Source organism: Cariama cristata, unplaced genomic scaffold (assembly GCF_000690535.1).
Source record: "Cariama cristata isolate BGI_N322 unplaced genomic scaffold, ASM69053v1 scaffold9239, whole genome shotgun sequence".
In the NCBI taxonomy this organism is placed as follows: domain Eukaryota; kingdom Metazoa; phylum Chordata; class Aves; order Cariamiformes; family Cariamidae; genus Cariama; species Cariama cristata.
The window spans coordinates 47,974-67,016 of NW_009634018.1; the positions used below are offsets into that span (position 1 = coordinate 47,974).

At 52.2% G+C, this 19,043-nt stretch overlaps 1 protein-coding gene across 1 annotated transcript in view; it reads left to right on the forward strand.

Annotated features, from left to right (window-relative positions):
• The window catches only part of LOC104166904 (inositol-trisphosphate 3-kinase B-like), a 66,598-nt gene extending 47,796 nt beyond the window's left edge, over positions 1–18,802 (forward strand). The window contains 6 exon segments of the mRNA XM_009707003.1: positions 4,528–4,627; positions 5,263–5,476; positions 8,512–8,716; positions 13,990–14,091; positions 15,654–15,725; positions 18,468–18,802. Of these exon segments, the coding sequence (XP_009705305.1) occupies positions 4,528–4,627; positions 5,263–5,476; positions 8,512–8,716; positions 13,990–14,091; positions 15,654–15,725; positions 18,468–18,683 (909 nt within the window). The 3' untranslated portion in view covers positions 18,684–18,802.
• The last annotated feature ends 241 nt before the right edge of the window (positions 18,803–19,043 follow it).

Consider the following 19,043-nt stretch of genomic DNA (forward strand, 5'->3'; position numbering starts at 1 on the left):
TCTGCCCCAGCTGCGTAATCTTCCCTCTAATAATGCGTGCTCTAGTTACTCAAAAACACTGAAATACAGGTCCAGCTCCTGATATTTCCAGGAATGTTCGGTCCCATAAAGCCATAGGAAACCATAATTTCAGCAAATTAAATTGGTTAGTGCCTATCTCTCTGGCTGAATGCATGGAAAGGGAAGAGCACCCTGCTGGCTCCGTGCTCGGGGAGTAACACCGGTCACATTCCACCAGCATCCGCTCTGGGGAAAGGAGGCAACAGGCGGTCCCAGAAAGGCATGTCTCCTTCAAGCAGGCACTGAAGGAATGCCATATGCTATAGCGAAAATGTACAGCGAGCACTGAGCTCATCAGTCACTTTTTGTTTAATCTAATTAAACACAGTATATCCTCTGACCTTCTGGGTTGGCACTACATTCTCCTATGTTGTTCTTTCCATATGAAGCTCTATTGACAGATGGGGAAAGCCTAGTTTGCTTTAAGCTTCAGATAAGTAAAGTTAAACATGCAACAGATAAAATTGTTTTCTCAGCACTCCTCTCCCACTGACCAATTGTGGGTGCTCACTGGGAGCGCTTAACTCCTCTGGCCCGTTTCCCACCCCCGGCTCGGGGCATCCTGCTCCACAGCGAGCAAAAGTTTTTAAGAGGGCAGAGGCAGAAGCAGAGTGCTGCCGAAACCCTTGAAAGTTCAGGTTTAGAGTTGGTTCTGACAGTTGCTCAGCTTCATTTCCACATAGCAGACAATTAGGGAAAACGGTGCCGCTCCTCGCTAAATATATTCCCTGAGTCACTAAATAATTTGCTGGCTAACAGCTAATCAGTTGGCATTTACTGATGCTGAAACAGGTTTTAAATAAAAAGCGTCGAATTGCATCAGACACCTCGTGTATATTCCCTGCTTATACAGGCTACACGCTGTTGCTGCGTGCGCAAGAGCACAATCAGTCAGCACGGCTTCGTGAGTTTTCTGGGAGGGAAAGCAGCCACAGAGCTGGATTTGGGGGAGGGGAGGGTGCCAGGATGCCACAAGCGGGCACAGGCTTTGATCATGCGGAAGAGTTGGAAGCGTGCTCAGCTTTCGGCATGACAACCTGCATGCTCGCTTCCTTGTAGGCAAACGAGAGGAGCATGTGTCTGCCCTTCACCAGCATTACTGGGTAATGCCACCTGCAAAGCTGTTTTTTCCAGTATGGTGAAAAATCCTTTAGTCTGAATCTGGGGAGTTATCGCAGGTAACTCCTCAATGTATGTACAGCTGCGCCTGTGCTCCTGGACCTATGTGCAAATAACTCCTTGAAATATAAACCAAAAGTTACAGAACAGCCTGGAGGTGATGACCTTATGGTTCCCGACAGGCCAGGTTAAAGAAGATTTCTTTACTGTAAATAGCTTTAATATTCCCTTTGTATATTAATAGCACCAGCCAGGGCGGGAGGCAACAGCGTGAACCTTGTGGCTCTGATTTTCCGTGGCCAGCAGCAGGAGCCCAACATGGGGGTTGGCACAACCAGGATTTCAAGACGTCAGTTTTGAAATGTCTGAACACATGCTGGTGGTTGAATAAACGCAGACCTCTTGCTGGAAGATCTTGGTCATCCCCAGTGGCTGTGAAGGACCCTGCCGATGGCTCACAGCCCCGTAACATCTCTCTAGGAAAGTACAAAGGATGACCTTTCGGAGCAACTCCTTACCTGGGAAGAATTTCATTATTTTCAGGCAAAGGGGGTGGCAGGATTGCTGGAGGCATTGGCCAGTGTTGCTCCTCCATGGTCCAGCCTCCATCTCTCCTTTGCAGCCCCAAAGAGCGGAGAGATGAAGTTGTGCAGCTGCTGGTTTCCTAGGGGAGCTGCCCCTTGCAAAACTCACCGCCTTTTGAGCGCTCCCACAACAGAGCAACCAGACATTTTGTATGGATACGTACAGCCTCCAAAAAAATTGGACCCAGCAGGCTGCTCTGCAGGACGAGCTGGGTGTGCTGGGCAGTAACGTGCGATGGGCTGAGGGCATGAAAGCGCATCCTTTCGATGAAGCCAACTTTCCCTCCTAACACTGGGAGGGGGCTCAGGTGTAAAACAAAAGGCGGATGACTCCTGAAGGAATTGCAGAGGGGACGGTCCCTCCTCTCTCCTGCAGGTGTGTGAGGCAGAATTGCCGGTGTCCCCTGCTGCAGTGACAACTTGCCTCGCAGTCTATTTCCAGCAAGTTGGGAGTGACTTGAGATGGACGAAGCCACCTCAGGCCTCTCTGTAAAACAAGTCCTTAAACATATCCTTAAAACTTAGGTTGGAAATGCCTGGCCAAAGGTGTGCCTGAAACAGGGTGGTGTCTGGATGAAAACATTTCCCTCCAGTGTCAAGGGACGGGGACATGCTACCTGTTCTTCATACCGGTGTGCTCGGTGAGCGGCTTTCTGTCTCGTTCAGCTCAGCAGAAAGGTTGGTGTGGTGTTTGGTGTCTCTGGGGGACCCCGGGCCCTTACCCTGTGCTGTCAGCAGTGCCGGAGCAGAGCACATCGCTCCTGGGAAAGCCCTGGCAGGAGGAAGCCGGGGTGGCTTGCCCTGCTTCGGGGGCCACTTGCCTTCATTCTGCCCATGCTTTGAAGTACCTCAAGATTTTAACTGTAAAGCTCTAACCACCGAAAAACAAAATCTTGGCTTGGGAAGGCGCGTTGCCTTGGCGTGTTTCCTGGGACTGAGTGACTTACGATGCTGTGCTGTAAGTAGAGGGAGGACTCCTTCTCCTTGTTTTAGAGGAGGTGGGTCACACTTGTCTGGAGTCCAAAGTCTCTCAGAGACTTTTTCTTTCCCCATTTTTTCATGACATCAGCGAGGACTTGATGTTACTATTTTAAAAACAAAAGGAGGGGACACCCCCCCCCCTTTCCCTCCTGCTCTCTGCCAAAACGAGAACAAAGAACAGCTAAAGCGCACAAGTTCTGGCACTCTGTTTGGAAATAAAAACATTTGTCCTCATGTCAGGTAGGGAACTGCCTGACCCCCCTGCCAAAGCAAGCAAGCCGGGCGGCAGAGCAAACCCGCAGCGCAGAGGAGCCCGGGCGAAGGGGATGCCCGGTGTCACCCCATGCCTGGGCAGCTGCTTGCCAAACTCTTGCGCTGCTGTACCGGTGCCAGGGCACGCCGGGATGCTCCTGGCCACGAGCAGTTGTCCAGGGAAGGGCCACCCTGCTCCTCCCGGGCTGGGAGGTGGCGAAGGACCTTTCTTCTTCCCCTCTCCCACCCCCGGTCCCCACCGTGCAGGCAGCCCCTGCATCTCCGTGCAATGCATCCCTGCTCCCCAGCAAGGCTGGTGCACAGCGCAGGGGCAACCCGATGTAATTTCCACACTTTAGACACACTAACATCTTTGTCTGGCTTCTTCCTCACCATTTCAACGTGTCAGCAGTTCCCAGCATGGATTCCTGTGCTGTGAGTTCACCCCCGACAAGCATCCAAACTGCAAGTTGGGGCTGCTGGCTCTTCCCCTCCTGTCTGCAAAGCGTTACTGGAACAGGGGCAGGTTCTCCAAACACGAGGAAGAGATTACTTGGGCTTTCTGGAAGGCTCCCTCCCGTGCCTTCAGAGCGGAGCAAATGAGGATAATTTATCTGTGGGCTTCCGGCTGAACCCAGTAGCTCAGAGTAGCCAGGACTACACCGTCTGTTTGTCCCAGCTCCTGCAAGAAGGCATTTTTCCATTGTCCCCATTGTATATTGTTCGCCTGATTTGTTTGTGCCATTGCCTTCTGGGGCCGAGATAAGAGGTCATCCCCCTGCCTTTTACTGGCGGCATGTTCCCCAGAACAATCCAGGGAAAAACTGTCACAGGAAAGAGCCTTCGAGGGAGGCTTTCGTAGGTCCGATGCAGCCCTTGTTACAGTCATGTAAATAGTTTTGTGCAATCTATCTGGCAAGAAACACAACATGTCAGAAGGGAATTGTTCTCTAAAATGTAGTTTCAGATGGGCCAAAGCAGGCGGATCAGCCGCACGTGGGTTGCCAGCTTAATAGATAAAGCAGCTGCCTTTCAGTGGGGAACAAAAGCCAGGCGGTGAGCCTATGTGTGCTTGTGCAAGCGTCTCTTGTTCACTGCGGGAGCTGGAGTTGAGTTTTGTGGCCGGGTAGAAGTCCTGGGCTCCCTTCCCCGCTCCATCTGCCGTGATGTAATGCAGTACCCAAGGATGGGTTAATGTCCCTGCTGCTTCTGCAGAGGGATGCGGGGAGCAAAGAGAAGGCAATGCGGATGGCTGGGCCCTCTGCAGCAGAAGCAGCCAACTGGAGCAACACCCTAACGCCATCCACTTTAGTGAAGTTACTTGTGATTTTTGAATGTAGAGTTGAGGCCCAGCGACTCTGACTTGGCACAGGGCAATGGGAAAAGAGCAGATTCTCTCTTTGCTTCCATCCTGCACTGGCTCTGGTGCCTCCTCTCCTGTCCAAAACAGCTGCGTGCTGCCTGAAGTGACTTTACAGACAGTAAAAGCTTAAAACATTGCATTCACCTTCATGATTCTTTTTTCCTTTAGAGCAAATCATGGCGGAAGATCAAGAATATGGTGCACTGGTCCCCATTTGTGATGTCTTTCAAGAAGAAGTACCCTTGGATCCAGCTAGCGGGACACGCAGGTACGGAGCATGGGGAGGGGCGGAGCAGTGGAAAGGCTCTTCGTTATCTCAGGTTAATGGGCTTTGCTGGCCAGAATTGCTTCTGCCTGCTGCATGAATGTCACAGATTTCAGCTCCTACGTCTCTAGCCCAGGAGAGTGACTTACCTAAATGCTAGGGAGGGTCATGTGAAGGTGCAGTGCTCTGTGCTTTCAGTCTCCCAGGGCCAGCGGGTACTACTGCCGCTTTTTTCTCAAGCAGCAGAAAGCTGAGTCCTTTGGGTGAGACCCAAGCCCTCTTGGTGATCCACAGCAAAGCAGGCGATGCTGCCCAGCACAAAGATGCCCCACGCATGAGCCTAGAGACAAAGGTCTGAACCTACCGTGAAGCACACAGAGGCTGTGAAGCAAATGTGTTGGGGGCTGCAGGGCAGGTCTCTCACCCTGTTTAAGGTGTGACATTGCTGGTTATAAACTTCTGACACTACGTGTGAATCTGGCAGCCCGAGCTTGTAAGTCACAGCCTGTGGGGACTCTTTCAGGTGCAGGTGTGAACAGAGATGCTTCCAAGGTGTTGAGCTGCCATTGTTGTTTTGAGAAGGCACAGCATCAGACCCTATCCAAAGCAGGTGTCACATTGTCCCTTGTCACCCTCAGGCAGTTTCAAGGCAGCAGCCAATGGCAGGATACTGAAGAAGCACTGTGAATCAGAGCAGCGCTGCCTCGACCGCCTGATGAACGATGTCCTGAAGCCCTACGTTCCTGCCTACCACGGTGATGTTGTGAAGGATGGGGAGCGATACAACCAGATGGAAGATCTGCTGGCTGAATTTGACTGCCCCTGCGTTATGGACTGCAAAATGGGGGTCAGGTGAGTGGCTTTGGGGACATTGTTTGAGTTTTAAGATGGGATGCTCAAAGCAGATGCATCTCCTGGGTAAAACCCTCTGAAACACACAAGTGAGAACACCAGGCTCACCTGTCTTCAGGAAAAGCTAAGCCAGCAGCATGAGGAGAGAGCCGTGGGGAAGCCTGGGTAGGGGAAGGACACACCAGGCTCTTTCCTTCTCTGCTTGTTGACTGTCCCCTGTGCTGGGAAGTGGTTTGGTGCAGCGGAGGGGACAGCACTCCGTTTGGGTTTGGGTACGCCAGAATGGCTGGGTAGGTTTTAGGAGGGTGGACACCTACCTCTCTCTGCCACAGGAGGACACAGCCAAGAGGCAGGGAGCAAAAGGTGTGGGAGGTCCTGCCCAGGGTGCCAGAGGGGTGAAATAAAGACACTTGAATGGCACGCTTTGGCGAGCAAGCAACTTTCTCTCTGCTCACTCTTTGCTCCCATGTGCACTTGAGGGATAAAATGTGTGTGCTAAATAGTTTAGTGCCTTTCGTGCGAAGTTCTTGAAACATTTCCTAACAGATGAGCAACATTACCCGTGTCCTTCTTGAGAACCATGTACAGATACGCCAAGATCCCAGGCTGCAGCCGCTTGGCCAGCAGCAGCTTTGGAGCTAGGGGTGCCACAGCTGACAAGGGTGTCCCAAAGAAAACGTGAGCAGGGCTGGTGACCCCAGGTGGCTGCCAGTTTTGGAGGAGGCTTGGGCCACCGCTCGGCCCTGGGTCTGCTGCAGGCTGGCGGCAGGGCGGGTTGAGACCCTCCTCGCTGGCTAAGGCGCAGCCCAGACGTGGTGGAGACGCTTGCGCTGCTGGAAAAGCTGATGGTTTCTGTGGGAGGGAGGAATCTTTTTTTTCCCCTCCTGAGTTCCCGATGTGAAACTCAAACTGGCGTGTCGGGCTGTCGGCAGGGAAGAGACGAGGAATACTTTCCACCAGAGGGGTGGAGAGAAGGGCAGGGGGCCCCGGCGCAGCCACGTGGCCCCGACTGGCAGACACCATGCTGCTGTGGGAAGGAGACAGGACCCACTCTGGACCCAGAGATGACAGTCACCTAAAGAAGACCTGCTGGTCATGCTTCCCCGGGTGCTCCTGTGGCTGCCTCTGGGCAGAGGAGAGCCTCCCGTACACAAATGACAGGTTGGGTGATTAGTGCACAGGGGGTTTTGAAGCTAAGACAGGCAGAGCAGGCAAGGGTGCAAATGTGCCAGGCATCATCATCGTTAAATAAGATGGTGCTGTGGGAGGAGCTGGTGAGGGAGGGTGAATTGGGCTAATTCTGGGGAGTGGGGCATCCCTGCTGCTGACCAGGCAGGAGAGGCTCTGGTAGATAAACTAAACCTCAGGGCTATTAAACCTGTCCTCTGAGCCAGCAGCTTGCTGCCAGGCAGATACAGGTTTGGTTTTTTCCTGCCAACCTGGCTTTAGGATGTGGCAGCCTCCTCCAGTTGCCCCTAAACAAAACTGTCTTTCTTAAGCCCTGGTGATGGTTCAAGCCTGGAGCAATGCAGGGGGACCAAACCACAGACACAGACGATCTGTCATTCTCATCAAAAGGCAATCTAGCTTTCTGAGCGATGTAAGCAGCACTTCTGAGCACGCCACTGCTTTATTCTGCTATTTTATTCCATCTGCCCAAAAATCATGGGTTTGGTGATCTCAGCTGAAGCCTTTCATCACTTTTATCTGCAATGTTTTTCAAAGGGGCTGATGCCCTGGGGATGTCTGCTCAGTGACTGTATGCCTGCCCTGACGAAAGACACCAGTTTGCCTTGCTAAGCCTGCGGGAAGCACAGCAGCGCCGTCCCACGTAGTCTGCTTAGCATCCTCCTTGTGTGTTTTGTTTGGTTCTGGAGGTGAACCGCACGCTCAGTGCTGGGATTTTGGCACAAGGAGTATGGGGAGAGGACATGGCCCCTCTGCAGAGCCGGGCATGGCTAGTGGGAGGTGTAGAGCAGTTTGGATTTGGGGGGAAGGAGGTGACAGACAGGGTCATTCCTGCGTCGTTTTGCTGGGACATCTCACGTGGCTTGGAGAGTTGTTTGGAGAGAGCCTGGGCATGTACTGGGCTGAGCTGGGGCAGGTTTGGGAGCCACAAGAGGAGTCACGTAGTGGTGTGTTATTGCTGCAGGAAGTACTATTTTGTGGGTGATGGTTTTCTGCGTGCCAGAGTACAGAAGTTATCCACTGGTGTGCCCTGGCACAGAGTGGTGCTCCTCTGAAGGATGCATCAAACCAAGGTCTTTGCACACTCCTCTGCACCCTCCATCCTCCTTCCCCCATCCCAGCTGCACCCCATGGTCCCAGGGGTGATGGTAAGCACCTGGCCAAGGCTGCATCCCTTCCTCTGCTCCATCCTGTACAGGAGGCTTTTGCTAGATAGTCTGCTTAAAACAGACCTATCCTGGGCAAAATCAGCAGCAGCGGAACAGCCCTGTGTGAAAACACCCTGTTTAGCAGCCAGTGAGGCACAGCCCTCGCGGTGCACAGGGTGAGGGGTTGGGAAAGTGCAGGAGAGGCACAGGAGCAGCTTTGGCAGCAGCCGCCCACATTGGCCAAACCTCGGCTAACGCCGAGGGCTGGGACACAGCAATCTCCCTCTCGCCTTCAATTCAGCCGAGTCCCAGAGCACGTGAGCAGTTTCCTGGGCACATCTTGAAAGCCTTGTCTAGTTTGTGAGAGCCACTAAGTTGCTGCTCAGGTTTGCTGAGTGGTGGGGTACAGGCCCCCCGCCAGGAGCAAGGGGTGGCAGCAACACCATGGGCACCTGTGGGAAATAACCTCCCTTGTTATTGCCAAACTGGTTGTGTTTCCTCCATGAACTGAAAAGACATCAGGTGTTGATGATGGGAGGCTCATTAAATCAGGATCAATTCACTTGCAATGAGGCTTGCTCCACTATTTCCTATGCTGCCCTACTCCATAGGGATCAGCTATCCTGATTTCTGGGGCAAGGGCTGTCTGGCATCACGTGTGGTGACCCTGCTAATGTGTGTCCCCCCGCCTCCTTGCAGGACATACTTGGAGGAGGAGCTGATAAAGGCCAGGAAGAAGCCAAGCCTGAGGAAGGACATGTACCAGAAGATGATTGAGGTGGATCCCGATGCCCCCACCGAGGAGGAGAATGTGCTGCGGGCAGTAACCAAGCCTCGCTACATGCAGTGGAGGGAGACCATCAGCTCGACCGCCACGCTGGGCTTCAGGATCGAGGGGATAAAGGTGAGGCTGCTCCAGGTGTGCCGAGCAGGGGGAACAGCTGCTGGGAGCATTCAGTACCAAATTCACTCAGAGGCCCACACAGAGCAGGCTGGAGGCAAGACCGTGTCACATCAGGACATCCCCGGTTCCTGCAGCCAAACCACCCTCATCAGGCACCTGGCCCAGGGCAGTGCCGCTCTGCTGAGAGCGCAGCTAAGCTCAGGGCATCAGTGCAAGAGGACGGTTTTAGCCATAATCTCATTAAATCAGCCACTTGGTTGATTTTCCTGACTGCGAAATGCAAAGTGCCATCCTCCAACTTGAAGACTGAAATTAGTTGTTTGCTTTTGATACTGCTGTGCTGCTAGGCTGAGCCATTAATCCAAATCCCACTTTGAACATGTGCCGATCTGGGGTTGGAGCTGTGAGTTTAGCTGCAGTCGGTGAGGAGGCTGTATTTACATCCCTGTCTGGAAAAATTCAGCAACTGAGCCCTATGAAATGGGGCAAACAGAAGCAACGGCACTTTATGCTGGCACCTGCATGCATGTGTAACCTGCTGACTGTGCTTGCTCAGAGCTAACTCTGACATCTCTGGAGAGACCTGCTGGGATGCTTTTGTGTCCCCGTTAGATGAGCCAGCCCAGGAGTTTTGATCCTAGCAAGCAGACTTTGGCAAGAGAGATGTCCGGGATGGCACTTGAACAGAGTTAGGTCTGTAACTGCAGAGCGGCTGGATTAGTGATAGAAGACTTGCATCAACATTAGCAATGGCATATGCCTTTTGATAGCCAGCCAACGTGAATTAAAGGTGATATCATGCTTGAGCTAAGGGTTTCATCGCATGCCTGGGCATGGTGTTGGCTTGGCAGCCACGGGGTGCTCAGTCAAGTCGTGCCTGCAGTAGTTCAGGCTTGGGGCTCTGCTGGGTGCCCAGGCGGTAGCTCAGGGCAGCTGCTCGCTCTTAGTAGAAATGATGGCTCAATTTCAACATGTATCTTTGTTGGAGGAGTTTCTTTCCCTTGATCACAGATAGCTTTTCTCCTCTCTGAGTTGGGTGGGATTCTCCCAGAATGCCCATCTGGGTCTCTGTCACCTTAAACTCCTGCACCTCTCCTGGCTGGAGGCAGTGGTGTCAAAATGGTAGAATTAAAACAAATGAAGCCATTCCCTGAAAAAGCCTTTACACCAGATTTTGTAGATTTTCCTGGTAGTGTTCACCTTCACCTCACCGGTCAAACAGCAAACAAATGCAGATGTTAGACCACGGGTTTAAAAGGCGATCAGCAGGAGCGGGTCACTCAGAGCCCCTACTTCTGGTTACCCACGTGCCAAATTGCCGGTGGGGCGGGACTTGTCTGTCTCGCTGTGTGGGACAAAGTCCCTGGGCTGTGGGAAGCCCAGCAGAGCATGTTGCACACAGGGAGGAGGGCACCTTCTTCATTCAACCGTTTCATGGCCATCAGAGGACAATCCATTTATCTCTAATTCAACCGCATTCAGAAACCCAAGGAGCAGCCCTTGGGCTGAACCCCTTCAAGAATTTTCTGGCAAGCAACGCAAGGTACCCCTGCGTGTCCCATGACCCTGCCTGGGATGCTGTGGGTCATGTTCCCCCCAGAAAAGCTTTCTGCGGTGCCTACCTTGGGTCAGGGCACCTTCCTGCTCCTGCAGCTCTTCCCTGATCTCCCCAGCTCTCCCAAAGACCCTTTTCTGTCATGGGTACCCACAAGCACCCTGTGAGCTGCTCCAGCTCGGGACAACCCTTTGCCTAGTTCCCATTCCACCTTCCCATTGCTGTTGTTTCGCTAGTGCTTATTATAAAACTGAGGCTATATAAAAAAGGAGTGGGCCAGTTGGGACCAAATCTCCCATGCACTGTTTCTTCTCCATGCTTTCTTGCTATAATCAGGAACAGCTGTCTATTTATAGTCCAACATGATATATCCTTGGCCTCCAGCAGTACTTCTCAGCCTGTGATCTGAGGACGTTTAGGGGGCTTTACGGCAAAAGCAGGTCATATGCGAACAGCTTGAAATGAAAAAAGTAAAAAAAAAAAAAAAAAAATCGTCATATTCCCACACGGGACAGTAAACACTGTGGAGGGACATAGAAGCCCTAAAGGAGCGGTGAGAGTTGCACCTCTGTTTTCGTCGACCATAAGAGAGCTGCTGCGTGATGTGAGCAATGGCATTTTTTTTTCAAAGAGGTGAGGCAGCCCTTTAATTGAAAAATGTTGAGAAGTGCTGGCCTCCAGGAGTAATCCTGCTGCTGCTGCTAGGGGCTGACTAATTTGATCAAGGCTCTAATTACTATAATTCTCCAGAAATCCCTCGGCTTCTGGATTATTTTCCCCTGAGCTAAAGCATTAACAGTTCACGCTGGTTCCCGCCTGGCTGTTTTTCCAGCAGGGCTGTAGAGCTGGTCGTGCTGTGCCGTATCCCTGTATTTGCCATGTTTCTGGGGTCGAGTCTTATCATTAGGGTGAAGCGCCTTCAGTACCCTGAGCTGTTACTGAACCCTCAGAGGAAATTTTGGGAAAATATTATTTAATGACAAGTCTCCCCATGTTTTCTTTCCTGTTGCAGATGCTTTCATGGGAAGAGCAGGGGTGAATCTGCCTCTCACTCATGGCCAGAGGCTGATACAGCAGAGCACCTTGCCGTGCAAGGGAAGGCAGGATTTTGCCCTGGGTGCATGGGCCAAAGGAGAGGAGCAGCGGTAGCCTTTGGGACAGCGTGGGCAGTGAGGTGAACAGGCAGCTCGGGGTTGGGAATGAGGATGGGGACCCTTCCCTGGCTGAGCTCTTGCCTTCCCAGGTAGCCTCAAGGATCTGGTTCTTCCTCTTTAAAATGAAAACTTTCCTCTGCAAAAGGAGATAATGACACTCGTCTGACTTTCTGCAGTAGCTTGAAACTGTTAGAAACAGTAGCTATTAATAAAATTACCATGCTAAAAGTAATACAAGTGATTCCTGGTGACCCAGTTGAAGCTTACTGGAGCTCATTGCAAGAAGTGTCCCTCCTGAGCCCCTGCTCTGGTCTGAGGGTCACTCACCGTTGCCTGCAGCAAGGCTTTGGTGGGACGGTGTTCCCCGGGGCTGGGACATTTGCGGGATCCCAGAACCATCCCTGAAAGCCCTCACCTGACTTTTCCCAGACGGGCAGCTCATGAGCCCTCTCTGAGGCCGGACACAGTGCCGAAGGGAGAGCCGGCTGACCCAAACCCTGCCCCAGTGATGCCAGCACAAACTGGAATCGCTGGGCGGGCGGAGGTTGCTGTAGCCCTTATCAGCCCCCCTCACATTTCTGCTGTGTGGAAGGCAGGCCCCTCGGGGCTCGGACACCTGTAAATGTCATGGCAGTTGTCGGCCCTCCGATAGCAGCATCTGGCTGGGCAAGGAAAGAGCAGGAGGCGGGTAATGATGGGAGCAGCACTACGGGTAGGCTGTTTGGCTTTCCTGAAGCCTAGATTGCCTTATCGGAAAGGCCATCTGTGGTTTTTCCTTTATTTTTAGGAGCACTTAGAAGTCCATCTCCTTTCTTGGATGCTTTGTGGAAAGTTGTGCTCTTTACAAGTGAAATTAGTGCTGTGGCACTTCTCCAAATTGATATCTGTCATCCCCTGGGGAGAGGGTGGGTTGATTTCTGAACTGCCATGTCAGGGCTCATGTGACAGGCGTATAGCGGCGTAGCACCCTTCTCCTATACATCGTGCACGTGCCGCCAGAGCATCCTCAGCGAGGCCTGCTGCCTTGCAAGACACAGCCGAAAGCAGAGAGCCTGGCTGTGCTTGGTCCATCGACAGGATGGCTGCTACGGCAGGGAGGTCTCCAGCGAGAAGGTTGCCCCTGACCCCTGCCGATGCATGCTCTGCCAGCCATTAGCCTTGCTTTTATAACCTGTGGCAGTACGGTGGTCAGGCTGGGTCCAGGGTGGTTTGAACCTGGGCTCATTGGTTGCACCTCGTGCAAACCAAGTTTTTCCTGGAGGCTAAGACCTTTGACATGTTGCTTTCGTTATCGCTTTTGTTAACGCTTGCAGAAAACGCCAGCTGGAAGTTGGAGGTGCACTGCGTGATTAGTCCCAAACTGCACATCAGGTGTGGGTTTGGTGCCAGGCTTGCATTGCCCAGCTCTCCACAGCCTGGCTGCTTGGCCTTCCCCCAAGCTGGACTGGCCACCGTGCCCACGGCCAGCCCTTTGCCCAGAGGGATGCACATGGCCCCAACATGTGTCATTTCCCTGGAGGAGTCTCAAAGTCCTGCCAGGGCACATCAGTCTCCAGGGCAGGTGATTTCATTGTGCTTTCTTCCTTCCCCAGCCTCTGCTCTGCTTCTTCATCCTTACTTCATCTTCCCAAGCCCACAGGATGTCTTTTTGGCTTCTCTCCCTTCACTCTATTGTGTGCAAACGAGCTGTCTGCAGCGGTGGGATGGAGCCCTGCAAGTGGAGCTGTGAGCACGAGCACGTGTGGTTTAAAATAGCCCCTGTATCCAGGAAGCGAGCTCTGCCTGCCCAACCCACGGCCATTCCGGACAATGAAACGTGCTGATCTAAAAATCAAAGCCCCAGCAGGACCAGGGGGAAATGGGGGAGTGACCTACAAAGCTGCCTAGGAGTTTGGCCAGGAGCCTCTGGGTCAGGGCTGCGTGCCGTCCCTGCAGCAGGCCCAGCACGGATGTGCCTCTGGGGAAGCAGTGGAGGAGAGCACAAGGCTGCTCGCTGCATCTCCGTGTCAGGCTGCTGCCTTTGAGGGTTTGCTGTCCGGGGACTATCCAAGGACTAGTGAGGCAAGACAGCTGTGGGACTTGCACCTTGCTGCAGTGGTTCGTGAAGGACTTGGTTTGGAGGGGTTTTTGTGCCTCCTCCTGAGATGTTGTCTCTGTCCACACTCAACTTTGTCCTGCCATGGTCGTGCTCTGTTTTTTTGATCCAAGCAGGGAAGCCATTTGGGCACAGTGTGGCCAGAAACAGGTGCTCTCCAGCCTCTGTTGGCAGCAAGCACCAGGTCCATGAGAGGTAGCTTGTCCACGTTGCCAGTAACCTCAGCAAGCATCTGATGGTGAGGACTTGCCACTTGCATTAGGGGGCAATGCAGCTGAACTGTGCCATGATTTGAGTTCTACAAGGCAGAGAGCTGCTGCCTCTGCTCACCCCTCCTCCATAGACAGGTCCTTCATCTGCCAAAAAGGCTGGTTGCATCCTACTCGGAGACATCCATGGCTGCTGAAATACCAGCCCTGCCCTGCTCCCTCCCTCCCCATCCCGCTCACCGCTCTCCCTTCTTTTCAAGAAAGAGGACGGCACTGTGAACCGGGACTTCAAGAAGACGCGGACAAAGGAACAAGTCATGGAGGCCTTCAGGGAGTTCACCAGAGGAAACCGCAATGTTTTGGTGAGTTGGGGATGCTGCGGGGGCTGCCTGGAGAGGGCTTCTGCTGCAGAGGCCGGACTTGGCTCTTCAGCTCCCTGTCCTAAGTGGCTGCAGCTCAAGCAATCTCTCTTTAAAAAGCATGAAAAGTGGCAAAGAGAAATGCCATCCCGGTGCAGGGGTGAGGGGAGAGCAGCGGAGGGCTGGGAAGGGACAGGTTTGCTGCAGCAGCACTGCTTGAGCCAGCTCTGAGTCTGCTGAGGATGCTCAAGGGTTGGCCCCAAAGTCTGCTGTGGAGGCACGGCCATGCTCTGCCCCCTTGTTCCTGGGGCTGACGGCACCCTCTGAGCCCACTCTTTATCCCAGTACGCGATGATGGGGGCTCCCACCCTGGCAGAGCGGGCTGTCCTGTGCTCGGTCTCACAGGAAGGGTGGCCAAGGCATCACCCTGCCTGCGCCAGGCACCCTGAGCATGGGCAAGCCGCAGTCAGCATTTCCCAAGTTTCTCTGATGCCAGGAGAATAAGAGATGTAGCTGTAAACAGTTTACACCGACTGTGTCAAATATCCTATTTGACAAAGCACTCCTATTTTAAGCTGTATTATATAAAGCCTACAAACGCAAGGCTCCAGCTGGAGTGGCCTTTGGCACTGCCTCCTTCAAACCAGCGTGTTCCCTTTGACAAGAGTTACTCAGGGATTATTCTTGGATCTGAAAATGAAGTTGCTTGGCTGCATTTTATCCTCAAAGAGCTTGGAGCACATACACACCATCATGCCCTGGCTCTGGATGGGGATCCTTGGCCAAACCATTGCAATACAGCAACCCCCACATCTCCCCGCACTGTCAAAGTGTGAAAATTTAGGTGTATTATAGTGCCCAGATACCTGCTGTACGTGTTCCTGTGCTTAGTCCTTCTATTTAAACCTCAAAGCTAAATTATCAAAGGGGGCCCCTGAGAACATTTAGTGCCTTCCAGCAATTTGCAGGGATGCTCACACAGGCACGTGGGTCTTGACCTGCATGCTGATTAATGTGAAAGCCCTTCCACCTATGGTACCAACTTTCCAGAAGTGATCATATGGAGTTACAGATGTGTCTCACGATGCTTGACTGAGTGAGTGATAAAATGACAGATGAGGTGAAGAGTTGACCTGTTAAAAAGAACGCAGGTGAGAGAAAAATGGAGCCTGGCTGTGCATGCACAGCAGCGGTTGCCAAATTAGCTGTTCCCTCCTTGGGAGCACCATGGATGCAGTGGGGAAAGTTTGCAGAAAGCACCACTTCAGCAAAAGCAAATGCGCTCACTAAGTTTTGGAAGCCACAGGAGCTCACAGGATGCCATAGAGACCAAAAGGAGAAGTGGATCCCAAAAAAAGAGGGGACACCCTCCCAGGGGACGGGTTTGCGGGAGGATGCTGAGCACAGGGTGGTTGAGGGACACCCCCGGCATCTCTGCCTGCAAAGACGGTATCATGGAGAGGGTGCTGGGAGGGGTGACTTTCCTCTGCCCCATGCAGCAGTTTTTCTGTAGGCTTCCTGCAGTGCTGACAGCTTGGTTTTGGTTTTTTTTTTTGTAATTCCAGAACAGTTACCTTAACCGGTTGAAGGGTATCCGCGCTACCCTGGAGACATCCCCGTTCTTCAAGTGTCATGAGGTAATACTCTTGTTTAGATAGACCTGCCTGGAAATGCAAACGGTTTAATCTCAGCTTGTCCAAGGAGAGAAGTCAAAGTCAGAGGCTGCAAATTTCTACAATTTTGAATTTATTCTTATATCCATATTTTCATACCCTTGTTTATCTAATACTTATGTGGAAATACAGCTGATGACTGATATAATGTTCATGCGTCAGACACAGGCTCAAATCTACTAAAAACCAGTGTTCGTACAGATTAAAAGTGATCTAGGAAGAATTGGGGCTGCTTATGGGTTTATATGACCTGGGAAAATCCTTAGTGTAGAAGTATAGGGGTCTTCTGGAGAGAAATGTCTGTCTGAATGCACGTCAGGTATCATTCAGCTGCCAGGTGCTCCGTGTGATCAAACAAGGCTTCAATGTAGCCATAAATTGCAGATATCCCAAAACTGCCTTTGCTGAGGTGGTTAGGGCACCACAGTAAGGACTCTCCCCTTGGAAGGACTTTCTTCCAGAAACGAATGTCCACAAAATCAACATTTTCTACAGTGAAAATTCAGTTCTAGTGGGAAAACAAAGAGGAAGCTCTACATTTTTTTGCCATTTCAACAGGAATTGGAATGCTCCATAGTTTTAATTAAATCATTTTATTGATTTAGCATTGGCAACTATTTGCTATTGCATCTACTTAACAAAACACGAGAGCGTGTGTCCTTGGCACATGCCGTCTATGGGCAAAAGAGCCTTATAGGAACCCTCAACTCACAGGGAGCAGGAGCCACAGCTCCCCGAGCCCTCTGTCCCTCAGCCGGAGCCGTGTCAGCCGCCTCGGTCCCAGCCGCAGACGGAGGGTCCTGCCGGGAGCCGGAGGCAGATGGGGCCGTGCCTCCTGACAGCAGCGCCTGTAGGGCAACTGGAAGGGAAATGTCGAAACCGAAGGCTTCAGGTCAGTTCAACACGGAGAACAAAATGCTCCCTGAAACCAAGTGCCAGGGTTTCGTTTGAAAACACAGAAACAAAACAGCCTTTCAAGGAGATTTTGAATGGAGTTTCCACTCCTTAAAAATGAAAAAGCAGCAGCTTTGACTTTCCGTCCCACTTCGAGACGAAGCACAGCAGAAGGTCTGCCAAGCTCCGTGTGTCCCTCCACGGGGCCCTCGCTGGGCAGGGCTCCTCCGAGGATCTGCAGGAGAATTCGGTGACCCAGGACAGGCGAACGAAGAATGTGAGCAAAAGGCTTTTCCTTAAAGTTAAAATGCTCTGTCCTGACCAAGAGAGGGCTATAACAGCTTAGAAGGAGAAGAGCTAATGATAAGCATTTCTGGGAAATAATACATATCTCTGGACCTTGGACGTGTTCCCAATGTGCTGGAGGAGGAAGCCTCCTCAAAAATGTGAATTCATAACAGCTTTTGCAAATAGTACATACTTCCCATTCAAAACCCTCATCTAAAGGCAAACCTCAAACTAAGCCCTGCTGATAGCACGGACACAGGAGTCCCCGGTAACATTTAGTGCTGCTGTTTTGGAGGGCTGACACCAGCTGGATGCCCCTCGTGCTGTGCTCCCCCACGTATCTACACAGCTTCTGGGACACTCCTGGCCCTCAGCACACTGCGTCCTGTCTGCTAACAGCCATTGCGCTCTGGTCACAAAGGTCCCTGTTTGTGGTACAAGGGCAAGCGAGTTCATAATCCACCAATTCGTGCACATGGGTTGTAATTTAGAAAGCAGTCTTCATTTGGGACAGCTCTGAAGCATGCCCATTGGTGCTTTTCTCTCATACCCCCTGCTAAAAATCTTCCAGCTAGAGGTGCAGACTCAGCAGAAGAGCAGGATGGCAAGTGGCCCGACACCGATACGTGTTCCCCAAGCACTGGGAAGGCACAGCGGAGCTGCTGCCGAGCGGCAGCCTGGCTGGGACCGCGAGCCGGGGTGGGCCAAGGGGCTGAGCTGGAGGTACCCACCTGCCGAGCATCTCTGCTCCGTGGGTGGGGAGCGTTGGGCTCCTGGGGTCTCGTCCCACTGCAACAGACCTTGAGACTTCTGCTGTCAGATGCAATGTGCTTCACCTTCCCAAATGTACCCAGGGCCTGCCCTGGGCTTGCCCAGTCCAATACTTGCTGCAGGATTTTCCCAAATGCTGATCAGGGTATGAAAGAGCCCTTCAAAGCAGATGCAGCTGAGTGAACTTATGGAAAAGGAAATTCATGTACGTGTACATCTGTAACATGCATCCCCAGAGCGCTGTGAAAGCCAGGAGGATATTCTACAGGGAATCTGGGTGCAATTGAATGATGTTTCAGGCAGGAGACAACACATTGTAAGTAACTTGTACTTGGAGCGTACCCACCCCTGTGTGGATGCCTGCAGGGCTGGTGAGTGTGAGTAGCACATACCGGTCACAAAGAACCAGCCTTGGAAAAAATCCCCATCTGAAGGCTCAAACAATTCACCTCATTCCTTTCCCAGGGACCTTGACTCAGTTTCCAAAATGACATCTCTTATCTTTCATGCCCATGTTTTTCTGATCCTCTCCTTCTGCGAAGAGCTGGGATTTGTATGAGTAAATCAGCTTCTCTGAATACCCGATTTGCATGTGCAAACACAGCCAGCAACACACAGAGCTTGCTTTTTTGCTCATGCACAATCTCAGCGTCATCTCTTGCAAATGCAACCTGAGATAAGGTGTCTGAAAGCCCCGAAGCTGGCTGAGAATGAGCACCAGGAGCACCACTAACTGGTCTCTCCTCTCCGCAGGTAATCGGGAGCTCCCTCCTTTTCATTCACGACAAGAAGGAACAGGCCAAAGTCTGGATGATTGACTTTGGGAAAACCACCCCGCTACCTGAGGGACAGGTTCTCCAGCACAACGTGCCCTGGGTGGAAGGGAACAGAGAGGACGGCTACCTCTGGGGGCTGGACAACCTCATTCAGATCCTGACAGAGTTGTCCCAGAGCGAAGACTTGCATTAAAGCCGCGCATCCGACTCTGCCACTACCCCCAACCTGCCCCTGACTGACTCGTCTGAACTGCACTACAAGACACTTTCCAGCCCTCGCCCTTCCCGTTTGACAGCTATATTCTCCCTATTTAATGTGTTTTTGTTGTGGTTTTTTAGGTTCTCTTGGGTTTTTTTTGTTTTTTTTCCCCTCTCCATGTAAATAGAGAGCTAACCTGCCAGAACAAAAGCTGAACTTGAAACCTTGGCTTCGCAGAGTCAGTGGGAGCACGGAGCTGTGCCAGCCAGGAGCAGCTCGGAGCGGTTGCTTAGGCAAGCGCGTGCTTCGCCTATCGCGCTTCTGTCTCTTGCACAGCCTGATTTTGAGAGGGCC